This window comes from Dipodomys merriami, unplaced genomic scaffold (assembly GCF_024711535.1).
Source record: "Dipodomys merriami isolate MVZ:Mamm:240054 unplaced genomic scaffold, mDipMer1.0.p SCAF_1, whole genome shotgun sequence".
Taxonomy (NCBI): Eukaryota; Metazoa; Chordata; class Mammalia; order Rodentia; family Heteromyidae; genus Dipodomys; species Dipodomys merriami.
The window spans coordinates 424,208-443,651 of record NW_027202270.1 but is presented as its reverse complement, the minus strand read 5'-3'; the positions used below and the strand labels follow the sequence as shown (position 1 = coordinate 443,651).

Genomic DNA, 19,444 nt, shown 5'->3' with positions numbered 1-19,444 from the left:
CAAGGCTCAGGACTGGCACACACACAAAAAAGCCAATGCCTATAATAACAACACTTGGGAAATAGAGGCAAGGGGACTGAAAGTCCCAGGTTACTCTTGGATACAAACTAAGACTCTCAAAAAACGGAAATAATCATCAAAACCAAGAGATTGGTTAAATATACAAACAGAACACTAATGGTCTAAAAAATAATAATAATTATAGCCAGGCACCGGTGGCTCACACCTGTAATCCTAGCTACTCAAGAGGCCGAGATTTGAAGATAGCAGTTCAAAGCCAGCCTGGGCAGGAAAGTCCATGAGACTCTTATCTCCAATAAAGCAAAGAAAACCAGAAGTGGTGCTGTGGCTCAAGTGGTAGAAGAGCTCAGGGACAGCACCCAGGCCCAGAGTTCAAGCCCCATGACCAACCAAAAAAAAAAAAAAAAAAAAAAAAAAATCAGAACCGAGTACTATGGCTCATGCAACATAGCTATATAAGAGGCTAACTCTAAGAACTGAAGTTTGAAGCCAGGCTAAGCTGACAAATATGAGATTTGATCTTAACATCAATTAACCATAAAAAAAAGCATGAAGTAGAGGCATATCATGTGGTAGAGTACTGGTCATGAGCAGAAGAGAAATAAAGAAAGATGAGAAAGCCAGGTACCAGTGGCTCATGCCTGTAACCCTAGCTACTCAAGAGGCTGAGATCTGAGGATCTCAGTGGGAAGCCAACCTGGGCAGGTGTGCTCAAAGTGGTAGATCACTAGCTTTATGTGGAAAAAAAACCCCCAAAACCTCAGGTACAACACCCAGACCCAGAGCTCATGCCCCATGACCACCACTGCCACCAACAAAAATCACATTAGGAGGTTAAAAAAAAAAATGGATCTGACAAAATCCAATACTCACTCCTCCCAAAACTGTATAAACTCAGAGACAAAGGGGAATTCTACAGCGAGCAGATCACACTATCAAAGACACACAAGGTAAGACTATGCCCTTAGCTCTATTTCTAGAAAGCTCTAGGGGACCTGCACAACACAAGACAAGAATACAACTCATAGATGATGATTTGGGGGGTGAGGGTGGAGGTGGGAGGTATTGGTGGTGGTCCTAAGGCTGGAACTCAGGACCTGGGCACTGCACCTGAGCTTTTTGTGCTTAAAGCTAGTATTCTACCACATGAGCCATGGAATCACTTCTGACTTTTTCTAGGTAGTTTATGGGAGATAAGAGTCTTTAGGATTTTCTTGCCCGGGTTGGCTTCCCACTGTGTTCAGGTCTCAGCTTCCCGAGTAGCTAGGATTACAGACGGGAGCCACCGTCCCTGGCTAGATAACAGGATTTCTATTTGTGTTTTCTCCAGTACAAAAAAAAGACTACAAAGAAAAAGTCAAATTTTATTTCCACAGGGTAACAACAGTAACTAGAAAAACAGAACCTTTTACAGTATCACTGAAAAACATATAACAGGAATAAACCAACACCACACATTTAAAATCTGTATGTGGAAACCTACAAAGCACAATGAATTCACAACACACACACACACACACACACACACACACACACACACACACACACACACACACACACACACACACACACACACACACACACACACACACACACACACACACACGAGATAAATGGGTTAAAGCCTAAAAATTGCTAAGGTGCAAACCCCTCTGATTCGATCTCTGTCACAACTCCAACCACATCTGACAGGCTGATTCTAAGATGTGTACAAAGGCCAAGGATCTGGAACAGCCAAACAGGTTAAAAGGAATGCAGAAGGGCTCTTCCCAGGAAGCCAGCTATCACAAACAGTGGTGGTACCATGTATTGATGGCAGTGGACCACAGTGACTGTATGTTTGTCAAAACTCACAGCAGCAAGAACTCAAGAGTGATTGAAGTGGAAGAATGCTTGCCTTATGTGCCCAACACAAACAGCCAGGTGCTTGTGGCTCATGCTTATAACCCTAGCTACTCAAAAGTCTGAGATTTGAAGTTTGAAGCCAGCCCAGGAGAAAAAAATCTGTGAGACTATCTCCAACCAATCAGCAAAAAAGCTGGAACTGGAGGTGTGGCTCAAGTAGTAAAACATCAGTGCTGAGCTAAAAGGCCAAGTAAGTTCAAGCCCCTGGAGCGGCATAGGAAACAAACAAAACCTACCAAGAAAGTCCTTCCACTGACTATAAAGCTGACGTTTAAGCAGTACCTCACTGCTCACCAAACAAACAAGCCCTTGTAATAAACCAAAGAACAAATTTTCTTTGTCTACACAGGCATTTGTACTAGGAAGTCGCAAGCAAGGGCAAGTCAAGGAGACAGAAAGGCCCATCAAAGGGTTGTTTCCTGACCCAACACAAGGCAGGTCTTCAGGATTACCTACAGAGCAGAGGGAGTAACGGCAAGGGCTTACCTTCTCTTCAGCCAAGTGTAGGAGCTGCTTCTTGGCCTTTTCCACATCTGAGGAAGGGCCCCTGATGACAACTGTGTCGCTTCCAGAACCTTCCACGGGAAAGTGAATGTGGACCCCACCACACTCCTCCATGATGGAGCGGATCAGACGCCCCTTTGTGCCAATAAGGGAGTTGTGCAGTTTGGCAGGGATCGAGACCTCCACCTCGGCTATGTTGGCCTGAAACCAAACACATGTCAGGAGAAAATCACACACATGGAGCTCTGCCACGTTGGGAGATGTCTGAAGAATCAGAACCTGGAGCCTCTCAGAGGTGTGCTGAGGCTGTGGGAGCTGGGGGACCAAGAAGCAAAGCCTCGACTTAGACCACACAATACAGGGCTCTACTTCTTTAGTCAGTTCTGGTACTAGCTAGCAGAGGCAAGCACAATATGGCTAAAGATAAACTTTCCTATTAAAAAAGATTCTGGCTGGGTGCTGGTGGCTCATGCCTGTAATCCTAGCTGCTCAGAAGGCTGAGATCTGAGGACTGTGGTTCAAAGCCAGCCAGGGCAGAAAAGTCCTGGAGAGACAGTTATCTCCCATTACCCACTCAAAAACCAGAAGCTGTATGGTGGCTCAAGTGGCAGAGCACTAAGCCTTGAGCACAAAGAGGCTCAGGGACACTCCCATACCCTGAGTTCAAGTCCCAAAACTGACAAAAAAATAAAAATAAAAATAAAGAAAACTAGAGGACTTGATTCTTGAAAAGATGAAACAGCAGAGATGATGTTGTCTTCTATCTAAAATTACAGTTCCAGATAATGGTGGCAGAAAACACCGGGAGCTGTATGACTGTCAGGATGCTACAGTGTTGAGAGATGAGGACACAGCCAGTAGCCAGGGGCTGAGGCAGCTGGAAGACTAGTTCACAGCCCGAAGCACATAACATGGAGAGAGCAAACACCCTGTCCTCAGCAGTCAGAAAACAGCCTGTTTTCTGAGCAGTTGGTACAGTGAGCAAGGAGGGCCTAGCCTCAGCACTGGTAGACATTTGGGCTTGGAAGCGAAACAGCTCTGATCCTATCTAACAAACTTCAGAAGTTGGGTGCAGTGGCCCACAACAGTCATCCAGCTATTCAGAAGTTGGGTGCAGTGACCCACAACAGTCATCCAGCTATGTAGGAAGGGGAAATAGAGTGATTGCAATCTAAGCTGGCCCAGATAAAAATGCAAACCAAAGACTAATCTCCAATTAACTACTAGAAAACGGGAAGTGGTACTATGGCTCAAGTGGTAGAACGCTTGCCTTGAGCTGAAGAGCTGAGGGACATCACTCAGGCCCAGAGGTCAAGCCCCATGACCGACCAAAAAAAAAAAAAAAAAATGAACCCAGCTGGATGCCAGTGGCTCATGCGTGTAACCCTAGCTACTCAGGAGGCTGAGAACTTAGGAAAATGATTAGAAGCTACCCAGGCAGGAAAGTCTGTGGGACTATCATCAATTAACTGCCAAAAATGCCAGAAGTATGGGGCTGGGAAGGTGGGTCAGTGGTAGAGTGCTCGTCTTGCATGCATGAAGCCCTGGGTTCGATTCCTCAGCACCACGTAAGCAAAAAAGAAAAAAAAGCCGGAAGTGAGGCTTGAGCTAAAAAGCTCAGGGACAGTGCCAGGCCCAGAGTTCAGGCCCCAAGACTGGCAAAGGGAGAGAGAAGGAGAAGGAGAAGGGGCAGGGGCAGGGGCAAGGGCAGGGGAGGGGAGGGAGAGTGGAAGAGGGGGGAGAGACCCTATGAAAAATGACTAAAACCCAAAAGACTGAGGAAATTGCTCAAGTGGTAGAATGTCTACCTAGCAGGAACCACCCCTAATCTCTCTCTCACACACACAGACACACACACACATACACTAAAAGAAAAATATCTCAGCATAACATTGGCTCAAAATTCTTTATAGAGCAAAAGTAAGCAATTAAAAATATAATACAAATGAGGCACTGATGGCTCGTGCCTATAATCCTAGCTACTTAGGAAGCTGAGATCTGATGGTCAACATTGGAAGACAGCCCAGGAGCCAGGAAAGTTTATGAGACTTTTTTTTTTGGGGGGGGGGGGTCGGTTGTGGGGCTTCAACTCTGGGCTTGGGCACTGTCCCTCAGCTTTTCAGCTCAAGGCAAGTGCTCTACCACTTGAGCCACAGTGCTACTTCCGGTTTTTGAGTGGTTTGTTGGAGATAGGAATCTCATAGTCTTTCCTGCCTGGGCTGGCTTTGAACCATGATCCTCAGATCTCAGCCTCCTGAGTAGCTAGGATGACAGGCCTGAACAACAAGTGCCCCGGCTGTATGAGACTTTTTGTTGTTGTTGTTGTCGTCGGCCCTGGGACTTGAACTCTGGGCCTGGGTGCTGTCCTAGAGCTCTTCAGCTCAAGGTAAGCACTCTACCACTTGAGCCACAGCACCGCTTCCAAAAGTGCAACTGGACAGGTCCTTTTCCTTTTTTTTGGGGTCGATTGTAGGGCTTGAACTCTGGGCCTGGGCACTGTCTCTGAGCTCCAGCTCAAGGCAAACATTCTATCACTTGAGCCACAAAGCCACATCTGGTTTCTGGTGGTTAATGGAAGAGTCTCACAGACTTTCCTGCCCAGGCTGGTTTGAACCAAGATCCTCAGATCTCAGTCTCCTGAGCAGCTAGGGTTACAGGAGTAAGCCACCAGCGCCCAATTGAGACCCTTATCTCTGATTAACCACCAAAATGCCAGAAGTAGAGCTAAGCTATGACTCAAGTACAGCACTATTCTTGAATAAAAAAACTCAGCGCCAAGGCCCTGATTTCAAGCCCTAGGACCAGCAAAAACAAAAAGAAAACAACGAGGGGGGAGGGGGAAAGTGATAGGAAGAAGGGGAGGGGCTCGGAGGGAGAGGGAGAGGGAGGGAGAAAGGGAGACAGAAAGACAGAGAAGAAACAACAAAAACAGCCCAGAAATTAGCAACTAAAATTTGATGAAAATTCAAAACTTGAGACCTACATATCTAAGTAGCTCTAAGAAACACAAAGACACATCCGAACATGGTTAGCATGGGTGGCTCAGGCCTGCAAGCCATACTGGGCAAGAAAGTCCATGAGACTCTTATCTCAAATTAACCATCAAAATGTCAGAAGTGGGGCTAGGAATGTAGTGGAAGAGTACTTGCCTAGCATGCATGATTCCTCGGTACCACATAAACAGAAAAAGCTGGAAGTGGCACCGTGGCTCAAGTGGTAGAATGCTTGCCTTGAGCAAAAGCAGCTCAGGGACAGTGCCTAGGCCCTGAGTTCAAACCCCAGGACTGCCACCCCCCCCAAAAAAGCCAGAAGTAGAGCTCAAGTTGTAGGGTGCCAACCTTGAGCAATAAACCTAAGGGGCCAGCACCCAGGTGCTGAGTGTAAGGTCCAGCACCAGCACATGCGTGAGCACATGTGCACAAACACGAGACAAACAATAAACCAACAGGTAAGTAAGACCACACACACCTCACAAGGAGCCTTCAGACATGGGGAAAATGGACTACACATCACACAAGGGAGTGAATCACTCCAGAATGGCAAACCCTAGATTATTTAAATAACCATGAACAAACTACTGTGGGTGTGGCTAACACATGGACTTAAAGGCAAGAACTGGGAACAAAGTCAGGAACAGGGGTAGAACCTGGCACAAAAGTCACTTGGGGTACATTGTGCAACTTGACTAAAGCAATCAGTAGTACAAAAACTGGTGGTTGGGTTGGGAAGGTGGCTCAGTGGTAGAGTGTTCACCTTGCATGAATGAGGCCTTGGGTTCAATTCCTCAGCACCACATAAGCAGGAAAAAAAAAAAAAAAAAGCCAGAAGTGGTGCTGTGGCTCAAGTGGTAGAGTGCTAGCCTTGAGCTGAAGAGTTGAGGGACAGTGCCCAGGCCCAGAGTTCAGGCCCCACAACTGGCAAAAACAAAAACAAAACAAAACAAAAAACGGTAGTTATCATGGTCCACTCTATTAAGCATATCTTACTAAAATAAAAATATGCACAGGAAGGAACTTCCTGAACAGAGTCCCAGGGTCACAACAAATTGGAGAGACTCGACAAATGGGACTACCTTAAAATAAAAAGCTTCTGCACAGCTAAATCTATCGCAACCAAGCTAGAAAGACAATCAACTAATTGGGAAAAAAATATTTACCAGCAATATATCAGACAAGGGGTTAACATCCTGTATATACAGGGAACTCAAGAAACTAATCCCTCCCAAACCTAACAAACCAATTGCTAAATGGGCAAGGGAATTCAAGAGGGACTTCTCAAATGAAGAAATAAAAATGGCAAAGAAACACATGAGGAAATGTTCATCATCCCTGGTGGTGATGGTGAAGGAAATGCAAATAAAGACAACCCTGAGATACCGCCTTACCAGTCAGAATGTCCCACATCCACAAATCAGCCAACGACAAATGCTGGAGGGGATGTGGAGAAAGAGGAACCCTATTACACTGCTGGTGGGAATGTACACACTTATACAACCGCTTTGGAAAGCAGTCTGGAGGGTCCTTAGAAAGCTAAAGATTGACCTCCCTTACGACCCAGTCATACCACTTCTAGGCATCTGCCCTGAACAACAGGAACCAATATACAAGGACACGTACACCTCCATGTTTATTGCAGCACTGTTCTCAATAGCTAGGATATGGAAATAACCCAGATGCCCCACCACAGATGAATGGATCCAAAAATTGTGGTATCTATACACAATGGAATATTAAGCAGCCATTAGAAATGACAAAATAATGGCATTTGCAGGGAAATGGATGGAGCTAGAAGGAATCATGTTGAGCGAGGTAAGCCAAGAGCAAAGAGACAAACAGTACATGGTCTCCCTGATAAGTGGATGCTAAATCCAAAATGTTAGGTGATACGACAAAACTAACAGGATTTCAAAAAAACCAAAGAACTCCCACTCATCTGGTCGAACCACTACTAAATATCCCCATGCTGCTGATCACATGTATGGTGTATATGTGTACACCGTTATATGTTATAGACTGTGATGGACAATTTGCTCCAGGAAAGTTAGAATGAACTTGTGACTTTAAATAAGCATCATTATTCCACAATACTATGAAATTCAGGAAATTATGTAATCACTTAATCACAATTTAAAAAAAAAAAAAAAGAACCTCGGGGAAGGTAGGGAAGGTAGGGATGGTAGGGGGAAAACAATGGAGGGGGTAACAATGCTCAATAGGAAGTGTACTCATTACCTTACTCATGTAACAGTAACCCTCTGTATCTTTACAATAAAAAAATTTAAAAAATAAAAATAAAAAAATAAAATAAAATAAAAATATGGAGACTGTAATAAATGCGGTTTAATCACATTTGTTAAATATCAGTTAAAACTAGCTTCATTAGCCAGGCAATGGTGGCTCATGCCTGTAATCCTAGCTACTCAGGAGGCTGAGATCTAAGGATCATGGTTCAAGGCCAGCCTGGGCAGGAAAGACCATGAGACTCCTATCTCCAATAAACCACCAGAAAACTGGAAGTGGTGCTGTAGCTCAAGTGATAGAGCGCTTACCTTGAGCTGAAGAGCTGAGGGACAGCGCCTAAACCCAGAGTTCAAGCCCCATGACCGACAAAAAAAAAAAAAGCTTCCATTAGAAAAAGCAAGCGGGCTGGGAAGGTGGCTCAGTGGTAGAGCGCTTGCCTTGCATGCTCGAGGCCCTGGGTTCGATTCCTCAGCACCACATAAGCAAAAAGAAAAAAGCCAGAAGTGGCGCTGTGGCTCATAGTGGTAGAGCGCTAGCCTTGAGCTGAAGAGCTGAGGGACAGTGCCCAGGCCCAGAGTTCAGGCCCCACGACCGGACCCCAAAAAAAAAAAAAAAAAAAAAAAAAAAAAAAAAAAAAAAAAGAAAAAGCAAGCTCCTGGGCTGGGAAGGTGGCTCAGTGGTAGAGCGCTTGCCTTGCATGCATGAGGCCCTGGGTTCGACTCCTCAGCACCACATAAACAGGAAAAAAAAAAAAAAAGCCGGAATAGGCGCTATGGCTCAAGTGGTAGAGCGCTAGCCTTGAGCTGAAGAGCTGAGGGACAGCGCCCAGGCCCAGAGGTCAGGCCCCCGACTGGACCAAAAAAAAAAAAAAAAAGAAAGAAAGAAAAAGCAAGCTCCTGAAAAGAAACCTTAATACCAGAAAATGCAAAAAAAAAAAAAAATTAAATGTTGGTTTGGGGCTTGCAATTCAAGGCCTGGGCGCCGTCCCTAAGCAATGTTTGCTTAAGATTAGCACTCCACCAAGCTGAGCCACAGTGCCATTTCTGGTTTTCTGGTGGTTAACTGAAGGTAGGAGTCTGAGACCTTCTTGCTTTGAATTGGGATCCTCAGGTCTCAGACTCCTGAGTAGCTAGTATTATAGACGTGAGCCACCAGCGCCCAGTAACAAATAGCAAATTTTATTCCAGAGAATACTATGAGGATATAAAAGAAGGTTTTTGTTGCTGTTGTTTTGTTTTTTGGGGTGCTGGTCCTGGGGCTTGAATTCAGGGACTAGGTACTGGCTGCTATCCTTGAGCTTTTGTAGTCAAGGCTAGTATTCTACCACTTGAGCTACAGCTACACTTCTGACTTCTATTTTTTTTGAAGTTCACTGGAGATAAGTCTTATGGACTTTACTGCCCTGGCTAGCTTTCAACCAAGATCCTAAGATCTCAGCCTTCTGAGTAGCTCGGATTATAGGTGTGACCACCAAGGAGGTCAGACATTTAATAATGGCAGATTTCTCACCACAAACAAGAGGCAAAAACAGCATGGACAGTAAGAATAATGTGGAACTATATTATAAAACTTTATGTTGAGCTGGTGGTTCATGCCGGTAATCCTAGCTACACAGGGGCCTGAGATCCGAGGATCATGGTTCAAAGCCAGCCCGGGCAGGAAAGTCCGTGAGACTCTTATCTCCAAAAAGCCACCAGAAAACCAGAAGTGGCCCTGTGGCTCAAGCGGTAGAGCACTTGCCTTGAGCTCAAGAGTGCAAGGACAGCGCCCAATCCCAGAGTTTATGCCCCACGACCAACAAAAAAACAAAAAAAACTTTATGTTAATAAACTTGACAATTTGGATGAAAGATCCCCCCCAAAATTAAAGCCCAATAATACCAAGCATATTAAATAATACCAAGCATATTAAGTAGATGGATTATCCTCACATTAAAACACCACCCTGTAAAAAGAACACAGTACAACACACGTGACAACATGAAGAGATTTCATGATGTGTTCTCACACATCATGACTATACTCACAACTCGCACACCCTTCTAAGAGTGAAGACAGATATGGACCACCTGTAGGTGTGGGGAGCCAGGACAGATACATGAGACAGAGCCCACTGGGGGTGATGGAAAACCACAGACTGGCCGTGAGAATGATTCTACACTTACCACACACATACCAAAACCACCAAACTTCAGATATTATTAAATACCTCGCAGAACCAGCACTGGGTCAAATACACTGCTGTGGGCCAAGAAGATAAGCATGGTAGACAAATGGCAGAGAGCTACTGACCGTTTGCTCAGCACCCCCAGGTTTACACAGGGGCAGGGCTCGTAGGAGCCCATGCCAGCCCAAAGGCCCTGCATGGCTGGAACAAAAGGTCCTACTATTTTATAACACAGGAAGTTGTCAAGGCTGTCCGTCATTACCAAGTCTTTCTGGATGGACAGAATACGACTCCGGGCAGCTTCACAGTTGGCTCGCTTGCCTGTGATGACAATGGTCTCAGAGTTGCTGTTCTCTGCAGGAAGATCAATCTTGGTATTGCTTTCTTCACGAATCTGCATGTAGGGAACCAAATACGAAGAGCAGAGGCTTACCACAGCAGCTAGGCCTGAGCACAGGGTTCAGGATAGGCCACACCTCCTCTCCACCTAGGAGGAGATGGCTCAGGGCCCTTGCTGGGGTTAAAAGCCACTGACGAGGGGTGAACTAGTCACCTTCTTAATGTTTGCACCTCCTTTCCCAATGATGTTCTTGTGAAACTGCTTGAAGATCGGAACAGAAATTGAATAGCTATTTTCCACCTTAAAAACACAAAAGGATAGCAAAATTAGCCCTCCATGACAGAGTAAAGTCTTCCACCCCTGAAGCAGCATGAATTTGACAGGGCACCAGTATCAGCAGACACTCGAAGCTATGAGCCTTTCTTCCCATCGACTTGACCTTTAGAGGTCTGTCATGGGGACAGACATCATTATGTTGTCCAACATCTGACTAATTTGGTGGAACGTCAGTCAACTTAAAGGCCCTCTATGAAGAGTCACAGAAAATGTAGATGTATCTTCTACAGTCCAGAAGGCATTAAGTCTAGCCACAGGCCCTGAACTGTTCTGGCTCAAGGAATCATGCCACAGGCCAGGACCGCAGCTTAACAAGGAAGGGGCTCAGAACACCCATCAAACCAACACTGAGCCTCGTACTGCTGAAGCCCCTGGCCACCTCCTCTCTCTTGAGGAAGGCTTACTGGTACAGTGAAGCCTCCTCTGAGGATCATGGACACGTGGCAGGACACATGGCAAGCTGTGGCCTTTCCAGTAACCTCTACTTCATGCTTTCTAGATCTTGGCATGGTTCCCTCGTGTTCTGTTACTCCTTTGTGTTTTCTGAGACAGGAGCTCACTCTGTACATAAGGCTGGCCTCAACTCACCGCCCCCTTGCCTCTGCCTCCTGAACTCTAGGACTATCCTTTTGTTTGTCTTCCTACTTCAGTTTTTGAAGAATATGTTAAATCAATACATGACTCCTCATTTCACTTGTGTTAGCAAAGTCCTTATCAGACCGGACAGCTCCTGAGCAAGGAGCTCCCATGGGAGGCACGCCCCACAAAGGCTTGCACCAAACCCGTACCAGGTCTGCCACCATCTTCTGCATGTATTTTGTGCATTTCTCCACTTCATTCTTAGGCCCTCTGAGTTGAACAACGTCACTTTTTTGTGCTGGGTCTGGAAAGTTAATGATAACCTAGAACAAATCAGAAGACTGAGTTTGATTATCAGGCCTGGGTTCCAAAATACTAACAGAGGTGGGGGAGAAGGATGAAAGGGCTAACACTGACCAAGATGCATTATACTCACAAACTAACATGCTGAATTGAAATCCCTTTGTATAATTACATATATAATTAAATAAACTTTTAGAACTGGGAAGGTGGCTCAGTGGTAGAGCGCTTGCCTCGCATGCATGAGGCCCTGGGTTCAATTCCTCAGCACCACATAAGCAGAAAAAGCCTGAAGTGGTGCTGTGGCTCAAGTGGTAGAGCGCTGGCCTTGAGCTGAAGAGCTGAGGGACAGCGCCCAGGCTGAGTTCAGGCCCCACCGCCCAGGCCAAGTTTAAGCCCCACAACTGACAAAAAAAAAAAAAAAAAAAAAAAAAAGGAACATACCTAAAGGACAAATGAGCTTACTCCTAAGAAATCACATAAAGCCTTGGGGTTAGAGGCATAGTTTGGCTTGGTAGAGAGATAGCTGGGTGAAATGATCCAGGGGAGCCCCACTCCAAAACAAGAACAAAAAGGAATGCCTTTGGCAATCCTTTACCTCAGGGAATTTGTCACGAATTTCACGGATCCTTTCACCTTTCTGGCCGATGATTGTGCGATGAAACCTTTGCTCAATGATTAGATCCTTGGTACGCTCATTTTCCTAAAAATATAATTGAAGTAGATGATTCTATTATCACAAGTAGAGGGAGACTCCCTATCACCAAGAGATACTGGGAACCCAGAGACCACTGTTGGGGTAGCCATTAGAAAAACCACCAGGAAACACTGGCTCCACCCCCAAACACTACATACACCAAATCTCCATTTGCACTCAGTATGTATTATATTCCTGAACAAAGTACAGGGCCTTTTAGCTGAAAGTGCTGTCCCAATAGTGACCATCAATGTAACCCTAACAGTACTTCTCCCTCAGAATGGAGTGAGTCTAGCACTGTCCATACGGGCCCTGCCTCCTGAACCCAACTTCCCCGAGTGAAATCAAGAAAGAATGGTTCATCCAACATGGGGCACTGGACGGGTGGTCTCCTCTGAGAGTCCCACTAAAACATCAGAAGGAAAAGCAAAGCAGAACCCAGGGAATAACATGACCAGTCTATCAAAAGTTCTGCAGAATTCCGGTGGTCAGATTAACATCTGGATGACAGAAATGAATGGTACAGTGCAGGCAGAAAACCCTGTAGGACAAGAGGCCCTAGGATAAAGAAAACCTAGGTCTGTAGAGTGAGGAACAGCCTGACTCAGGAGTGGCACTACTGAGTCTCAAGTCTGGCCACATGAGAGAGTGCTCTGGCTCAGAGCCCAGGAATGTTATCATTGCCTGTGGCAATGGCAACCAGGTCACATGGGACCTGGGGTACCACTGTGCTTCTCTACTGCTCAGGGCCAAAGGAAATAAGACATGCTGGTGATCTGGGAGGCAAAAGAAATGTGGCCATCCAAAATGCATGGAGATACTACAAGGTAAACAGGACTCGAGCAGCAAAGGACTCCACTGAATGTGTCCTATCATTTCTTTCCTTTCTTTTTTTTTTTTTTTGGCAGTTGTGGGGTTTAAACTCTGGGCTTGGGCGCTGTCCCTGAGCTCTTCAGCTCCAGGTGAGCACTCTACCACTTGAGCCACAGAACCACTTTTTCATGTGCTTAATTGGAGAGCCTCAGATCTCAGCATCCTGAGTAGCTAGAATAACAGGTGTGAGCCACTGGCGCCCAGATGTCATAACATTTCTAAATGATTCCATGTTCTTAATCACAGATATGATATGTCTATCTATCTATCTATCTATCTATCTATCTATCTATCTATCTATCTATCTATCTGCACATCTGAGGGAAGCTAGGAGGAGGGCACAGAATCAGAGGGAAATGGGAAATAATACAACAGAGGGGCCCATCAACTGCACTGGACATTGATGAAAACAAACTAAGCAATTCAAGGGCAGTGATGGGAGGGAGGGAAAGAGGGAATAGCTTACACTAAGCAAAAGGAAAGAAATGTACATATCACCTGATGTGGAAGATCACAGAATTCACAAACATTATAGATATTGACAAACATTATAGATAATGACAATTTGCCTTGTGAATGTTAAAATGTGTTTCAGACTTTTAAGTATCACTGTCTCACGACACTGTGAAATCTTAATCTCTAGAAATGTGGCCCCAGTAAGCCCAACCATGTGGGACTTGGTAACTCCCACTCTCTAGGCCACATATTTGACACAGCTGCCTTACCATGCGAGAGGCGAGCTCCAGAAGCTCCCGCTTGGCCTGCTGCACACCCTGTGGGTCGCCCTCAATGCGGATCAGGTTGCTTTTCTCACTGTCAGGAGGGATGCGCACGGACACCTTGTACTGGTCTTTGATTCTGTTGACTTAGGACACAAAAGAAGCACACCTTGGGCACAGATGCTATGATGGTCCACTAATGACAGCCAGCCAGAAGAGCCAGCCTTCAAATACCCTAATCAGTCATGCTCATCAATAAAAAAATTTCCAAGACAGGATTTTGCACTGGCTAAAATGAGAACTGGTTATATTCCTCAAGGTACTACAAAGTTTTGAAGGCACTGGCTCTTAGCCTTGATTACAAGTTGGCACTGCCCTGAGAGCTTCGAATGACTGATGTCTGGGACTGAGTAGTTTGAAAGTTAGCTGGTTTGCATGTGGTTGGAACTTTAAATAAAGATTCCAATATAATATATATTATATATATTTAACATGTACAGTAAGTATACTTTTTTTAAACCTCAATCATAGCACTCAAACTTGTTTGCACTAATGTAACCTACAAATGAGGCATAACATTACAGATATTAACTCAAGACAGGATTGCCTAAATAACTGTTGAAAAATATGTGGAAACCAAGCTGCTGTCAAGACTCAGTTACTGTCAGCTCTGATCAAACTGAACACTTTGTGTGCAAAACAAGTGGAGTTTCAAATTCTCTTCCTGCCACCTTCTCTGGAAAGAATCTGACACCAATGATCAAAATGCAGGTTCCCCAAACTCCAGAGATTTTCCCTAGGAAATGAAGAAAGCGCATGCTCATTATATAGTAAGAAAAGCAGGTTTCCTCAGAAGGGTGGGGCTGTGCATCCACTCTAAGCAGTGCATACTCCAGAGGAGGTACCGAGACAATCTGGGACAGGGACTGACATGACACAGGGCAAGAAACAGCAAAAGCCAAAAGTGTTGGGGGCAGGGAGTAGATCTTAGATTATGGATAAAATGAGGTTAGGAACTGGATCATAAGAAAATAGAGCAAAGAGAATTCTATGACCATGCTACGCTCAGAGGTTCTGCAATGCACAAGGAGGAGAAATCAGAAATCATGTCCGGTCTGCACTATTCCACTTTTATTTTAACTGATACAATAAACAAAACCACAAAGCAAGGTCATGGCATATGCATGGTTTGAGGAGTGCCTGAGATCAAGCACTGATGAGGACCATTCTTGTACCTATCAGGAACACGTCCCTGAAGAGGACACTCTCACAGACACCATGGAGTACTTTGGTTTTTTTTTTGTTTTTTTTTTTTTTTGTCGGCCGTGGGGCTTGAACTCTGGGCCTGGGCGCTGTCCCTCAGCTCTTCAGCTCAAGGCGAGTGCTCTACCACTTGAGCTACAGCGCCACTTCCGGTTTTCTGGTGGTTTATTGGAGATAGGAGTCTCACGGTCTCTCCTGCCCAGGCTGGCTTTGAACGGCGATCCTCAGATCTCAGCCTCCTGAGTAGCTAGGATTACAGGCGTGAGCCACCAGCGCCTGGCACCATGGAGTACTTTGTGACCAAAGCAGACTTCATAGAAAGGATCCTCATTGGCTGAACAACCCACAAACAGTAGTGCTGGCCCTCCTATACAGGAAGTAAAGCTGTTTCTACAATACTTAAGCATGTGATATGTATGCATATGCATGTGGCTATGCAGTTAAGCAGAGGAAATGTTAAAAAGAATCACCGGAGCTGGGTATAGTGGCTCACACCTGTAATCCCAGCACTCAGGAGAAAAAAGGATTAGGAGCTCAAGGCCAATTTGAGCCACAGAGCAAAAGCCTGTCTCAAAAAAACAAAATGCAGCTGGACATGTTGGCTCACACCTGTAATCCTAGCTACTCGGGAGGCTGAAATCTGAGGATCACAGTTCAAAGCCAGCCCAGGCAGGAATGTCTGAGACTCTTATCTCCAACTAACTACCAGAAAACTGGAAGTGGCACTGTGGCTTAAGTAGAGGAGCACTAGCCTTGAGCTGAAGAGCTCAGGGACAGTGCCCAGGCCCAGATTCAAGCCCCACGACTGATAAAGCAAAAAACAAAACCCAAAGTGCTGTGAGTTCAATTCCCTGCATAAGACAAACACACACACTTGGATCACAGCAAGTGAGTATTCACTGAACACATATCCAAAGATATCCCATTCTACACTGTCCCTACAATTTGACAAGTCAAAAAGCCGAGTCTGAGCTCACTCAACAGCATTCCTCTTTGAACTAGGAAGTGACGTAGAGAGGCCTACAAACACTAGTGGGTCTGAGAGTAAGTCTCGCTGAGATTAAGTGTCTTTGGTGTGCCTACTACATACTCCTGCGGTCTTCCAGGGAGGGTGGATTAGGTTGATTTCTCAAAGTGACAGCTCTCTGATAGGCCTAAAAGCTTTAAAAGGAAAATAGGCCTCTCCTGGCAGGCGAAGAAGGCTGCTGTGACTGCAGCTTCTGACTCAAAGTAAAGGCCTCCTCAGAATCTCAGAAAGCCCTGCTCACCACACCTGAGCCCCAGCTACTACCCTTCATAGCCTCACTCACTGTTGGCTCCATTCTTCCCAATGAGGTGTCTGTGGAACTTGTGGTCAATGTTGATCTCCACATAGTCCATCCGGTTAATCTGTGGGAGGAGCATAAAGACGGGTCAGCAGACAAGTGCTGGGGTTCCTGAGTATTTAGCCAAGGAGCCAGACCCCAAATCCAGAAAATGTTACTCCACCTTGACTGACACAGGTTTTTCAAAATCGCTCCTCTAGCACTTCACAGACCCCCTAGGCTATCAGCTAGCTTCAAGCTGTTTAAGACCCTCTTACTGGGCAGCAAGGCCGCCTTTTAGTCCTGAGCCCATGGATACCCAACAAGGCTTCCAGTTGTCCTCAGCTTAGTAGCACCTTCCCTGTGGTTGGAACAGGCACTTACCAGGTCTTTGACTGTGCTCTCGATCTGCTCCTGAGCCACATTCACATCCTCCGTGGGACCTTCTAGGGTGATCTTATCCTCACCTTCTGTGAACTCAATGTGAACCTGCCACACCAAAATGAGAAAATGAATAGTGCAGGCCAACTGGCACAGTGGCAGCAGCCTGAGCCTCGGGGGCGCTGCTTGTCCCATACTGCTGTGGAAGGAAGCTGACCCCAAACTGCTACATACAAATGCCAAGAAGGAGGATCACAACCACTGCCTTGTGGAGGGCTGCGAGGGACGAGGGACGGCTCAGGGAGCGGCATGCTTTTGGCACTAAGCATTATTATGGGCTGATAGATTTTCCTTTTGCTGGGATACGCCCGGAACAGGCACGTCAAAGTCTCAGGCTGCGGCTGACCTCACAATCACCGACTTAAAGCACATGGACTTCACTCACTATTCATGTGCTCGTGTGCCATTTTCATATTTCACTTTTGGAAGGCCAACTCCTCTCTGGCTGAAATAGGGAGGTAACAAACAAAAAAAGGAGAGCTGGGTATGGTGGTATACACTTGTAATTCTAGTACTCAAGAGGTTGAGGCTGGGGCTGGGAAGGTGGCTCAGTGGTAGAGCGCATGCCTTGCATGCCAGAGGCCCTGGGTTCGATTCCTCAGCACCACATAAGCAAAAAGAAAAAAGCTGGAAGTGGCGCTGTGGCTCAAGTGGTAGAGCGCTAGCCTTGAGCTGAAGAGCTGAGGGACAGCGCCCAGGCCCAGAGTTCAGACCCCATGTCCAGACCCCCCCCCCAAAAAAAAAAAAAAAAGAGGTTGAGGCAAGGGGACAGAGGGTCCAAAACAAGCCTGGGTAACATAGCAAGACCCTGTTTCAAAAGAACAAAAAAGATAACCTAGAAGGCATAAATAACCTTGAAAAAAATGTCAGGGATGAAATTTTAAAATGAGTACAAATGTCCAAAGTGGTTGAAGTACTCACTGTCACCTGTCAAAGCCTGATTTATAATGAGCATGCAAAGGGTCTGGAAGGCAGGAAGGTAGAGTAGCTCACCAGGAGTCTGAAGCTAAAAAATCGAATCAGGTGGGAGGACACTGCAACAGGACAGAAACGAAAACACAAAAGACAACGCGATCTGAGCAGCTTCCTCTCTGTTTAGTTTCCTGGGGTGCTGTGTCTGTCCTGGAGTAAGGACAGCAACGTGGAGGGTGAGGAGACCCACTCAGTCTTTGTCTAACACAGCCTGTGTGCAGGGAAGTGAGGACAGACTGTATGCAAGGCATTACCAGGAGGTTAAACCAGCATTCCTACAGTGTTTCTAAAGTCATACATCACACCTGGAAACAAAAGACTAAATAGTGTATGCACTTACAAAGTTATTCTCTTCTCCTATAGCTAGTATTAGAAACTGGCTATGTCCAGGAGAATAACAGATTAAGAAAGTGGCATTATCTTTAAAAGCATTCCAAGGACAAATAGCAACAATAAAATACCCAATTTAATACAGTAGACTTGAAATGTTTCCTTACCTTTGGCATCTGCTGAGTGATTTTGGCCAGATTCTGCCCTTTCTTGCCAATGATAAACCGGTGAAGCCAGGAAGGGGCAGACACAGAAGAGACTGTAAAACTATTGGCCTAGGACAAATAGGACAATAGACTTTAGGTTTGTGGAACTCAAGGTTATGCTAAACAAAGGCCAGATTGCTCACCTCAAGTCGAGAGGTGAGCATCCAGGCCCACGGGATATAATAAGAGTCAGCTCATACAAGGCCCCAGAAATTCATCAAAATAGTGTATTCCCCAGGGGGAAAGGCTACCTTGGCATAAACTTCAGTCAATGCCTGCCCCAACTTTTCAGGCTCGCCCCGCAGTATCACAGTCTCAGAGACGCTATCTGAGGGCGGTATCTCAACAGAAACTCCAGTTCTTTCCAGGATCTCTTGCAATGAATTGCCCTTTGGCCCGATGACATACTTGTGCTGGGATTTCTTCACCTCCACTGCAATGGTTGTGGTCTTCTTTTTCTAATGAAGAGCATTAAGGACAATCAGCAGGAAAGACATGGGAGGCAGACAGTGGGAGCAGAATGTCACTGCCAACAGAGGAGGAAGTAAGCCAGATGAGACGCTGACAACAGAGCTAATCCCCAAAAATGAAGACATGACTAGCCTCCCTAGAGACTCTCCACTTCCCAAGGATTACATTTTCTCTGAAGTCAATCTGGAAGACTTTGAAACGTCAACTTTGTCCCCTAAATTAAAGAACAAGGTCCAGACCTCAGTGATGACCAATGTGATCTAACAGCTTAAGCAAAGATGAACGGCTTTACGCTGTAAGTATAACCCCTATGACAACCCAGGCAGCAAGCTCCTAGCCTGGCTGGAGGCCTGGGAGAAGATTTGAGATGTGCCCGGCATTCAGCAGCTCAGAAGGAAGTGTGGACACCAACATCTAATCACTAGAGATATAAGAGGAGAGGCAGAACAGGGCTTAGCCAAGCCTCCAGACTTAAGTCCTGCTGCACAGTCCTGTCTACTGGCTCTCACTCCTTTACATGGTACCTTTTCCTCATAAATCTTCTTGATTCGAGCCACTGCCTGAGCCAGCTGTTCCTTCTCTCCAGTGAAGACAATTTCTGTCCGGTTGACACTGGGTGGGGGGATGTTGATGCGAGTCCCTGTCTCCTGCATGATTTCACCCACAAGTCTGTTGTATGGACCAGCGATGAAGGGGTGGAAGGCCTTCTCCACCTCCAGCCTCTCTACAGCACGCTTGTCCTACAAAAAGGACAGGGAGACTGATGAGGACACCCAG

At 45.8% G+C, this 19,444-nt stretch overlaps 1 protein-coding gene across 4 annotated transcripts in view; it reads right to left on the bottom strand.

Annotated features, from left to right (window-relative positions):
• Positions 1-19,444, bottom strand: part of Hdlbp (high density lipoprotein binding protein) — a 72,711-nt gene that overhangs the window by 12,001 nt on the left and 41,266 nt on the right. For all 4 annotated transcript variants that reach the window (XM_070001028.1, XM_070001110.1, XM_070001240.1 and 1 more), the window contains exons 7-17: positions 19,192-19,407; positions 18,448-18,654; positions 18,158-18,265; positions 16,632-16,736; positions 16,254-16,332; positions 13,687-13,826; positions 11,990-12,094; positions 11,301-11,414; positions 10,390-10,476; positions 10,099-10,230; positions 2,413-2,631 (exon numbers count right to left, since the gene is read on the bottom strand). In XM_070001028.1, the coding sequence (XP_069857129.1) occupies positions 2,413-2,631; positions 10,099-10,230; positions 10,390-10,476; positions 11,301-11,414; positions 11,990-12,094; positions 13,687-13,826; positions 16,254-16,332; positions 16,632-16,736; positions 18,158-18,265; positions 18,448-18,654; positions 19,192-19,407 (1,512 nt within the window). The remainder of the gene's footprint in view (positions 1-2,412; positions 2,632-10,098; positions 10,231-10,389; positions 10,477-11,300; positions 11,415-11,989; positions 12,095-13,686; positions 13,827-16,253; positions 16,333-16,631; positions 16,737-18,157; positions 18,266-18,447; positions 18,655-19,191; positions 19,408-19,444) is intronic.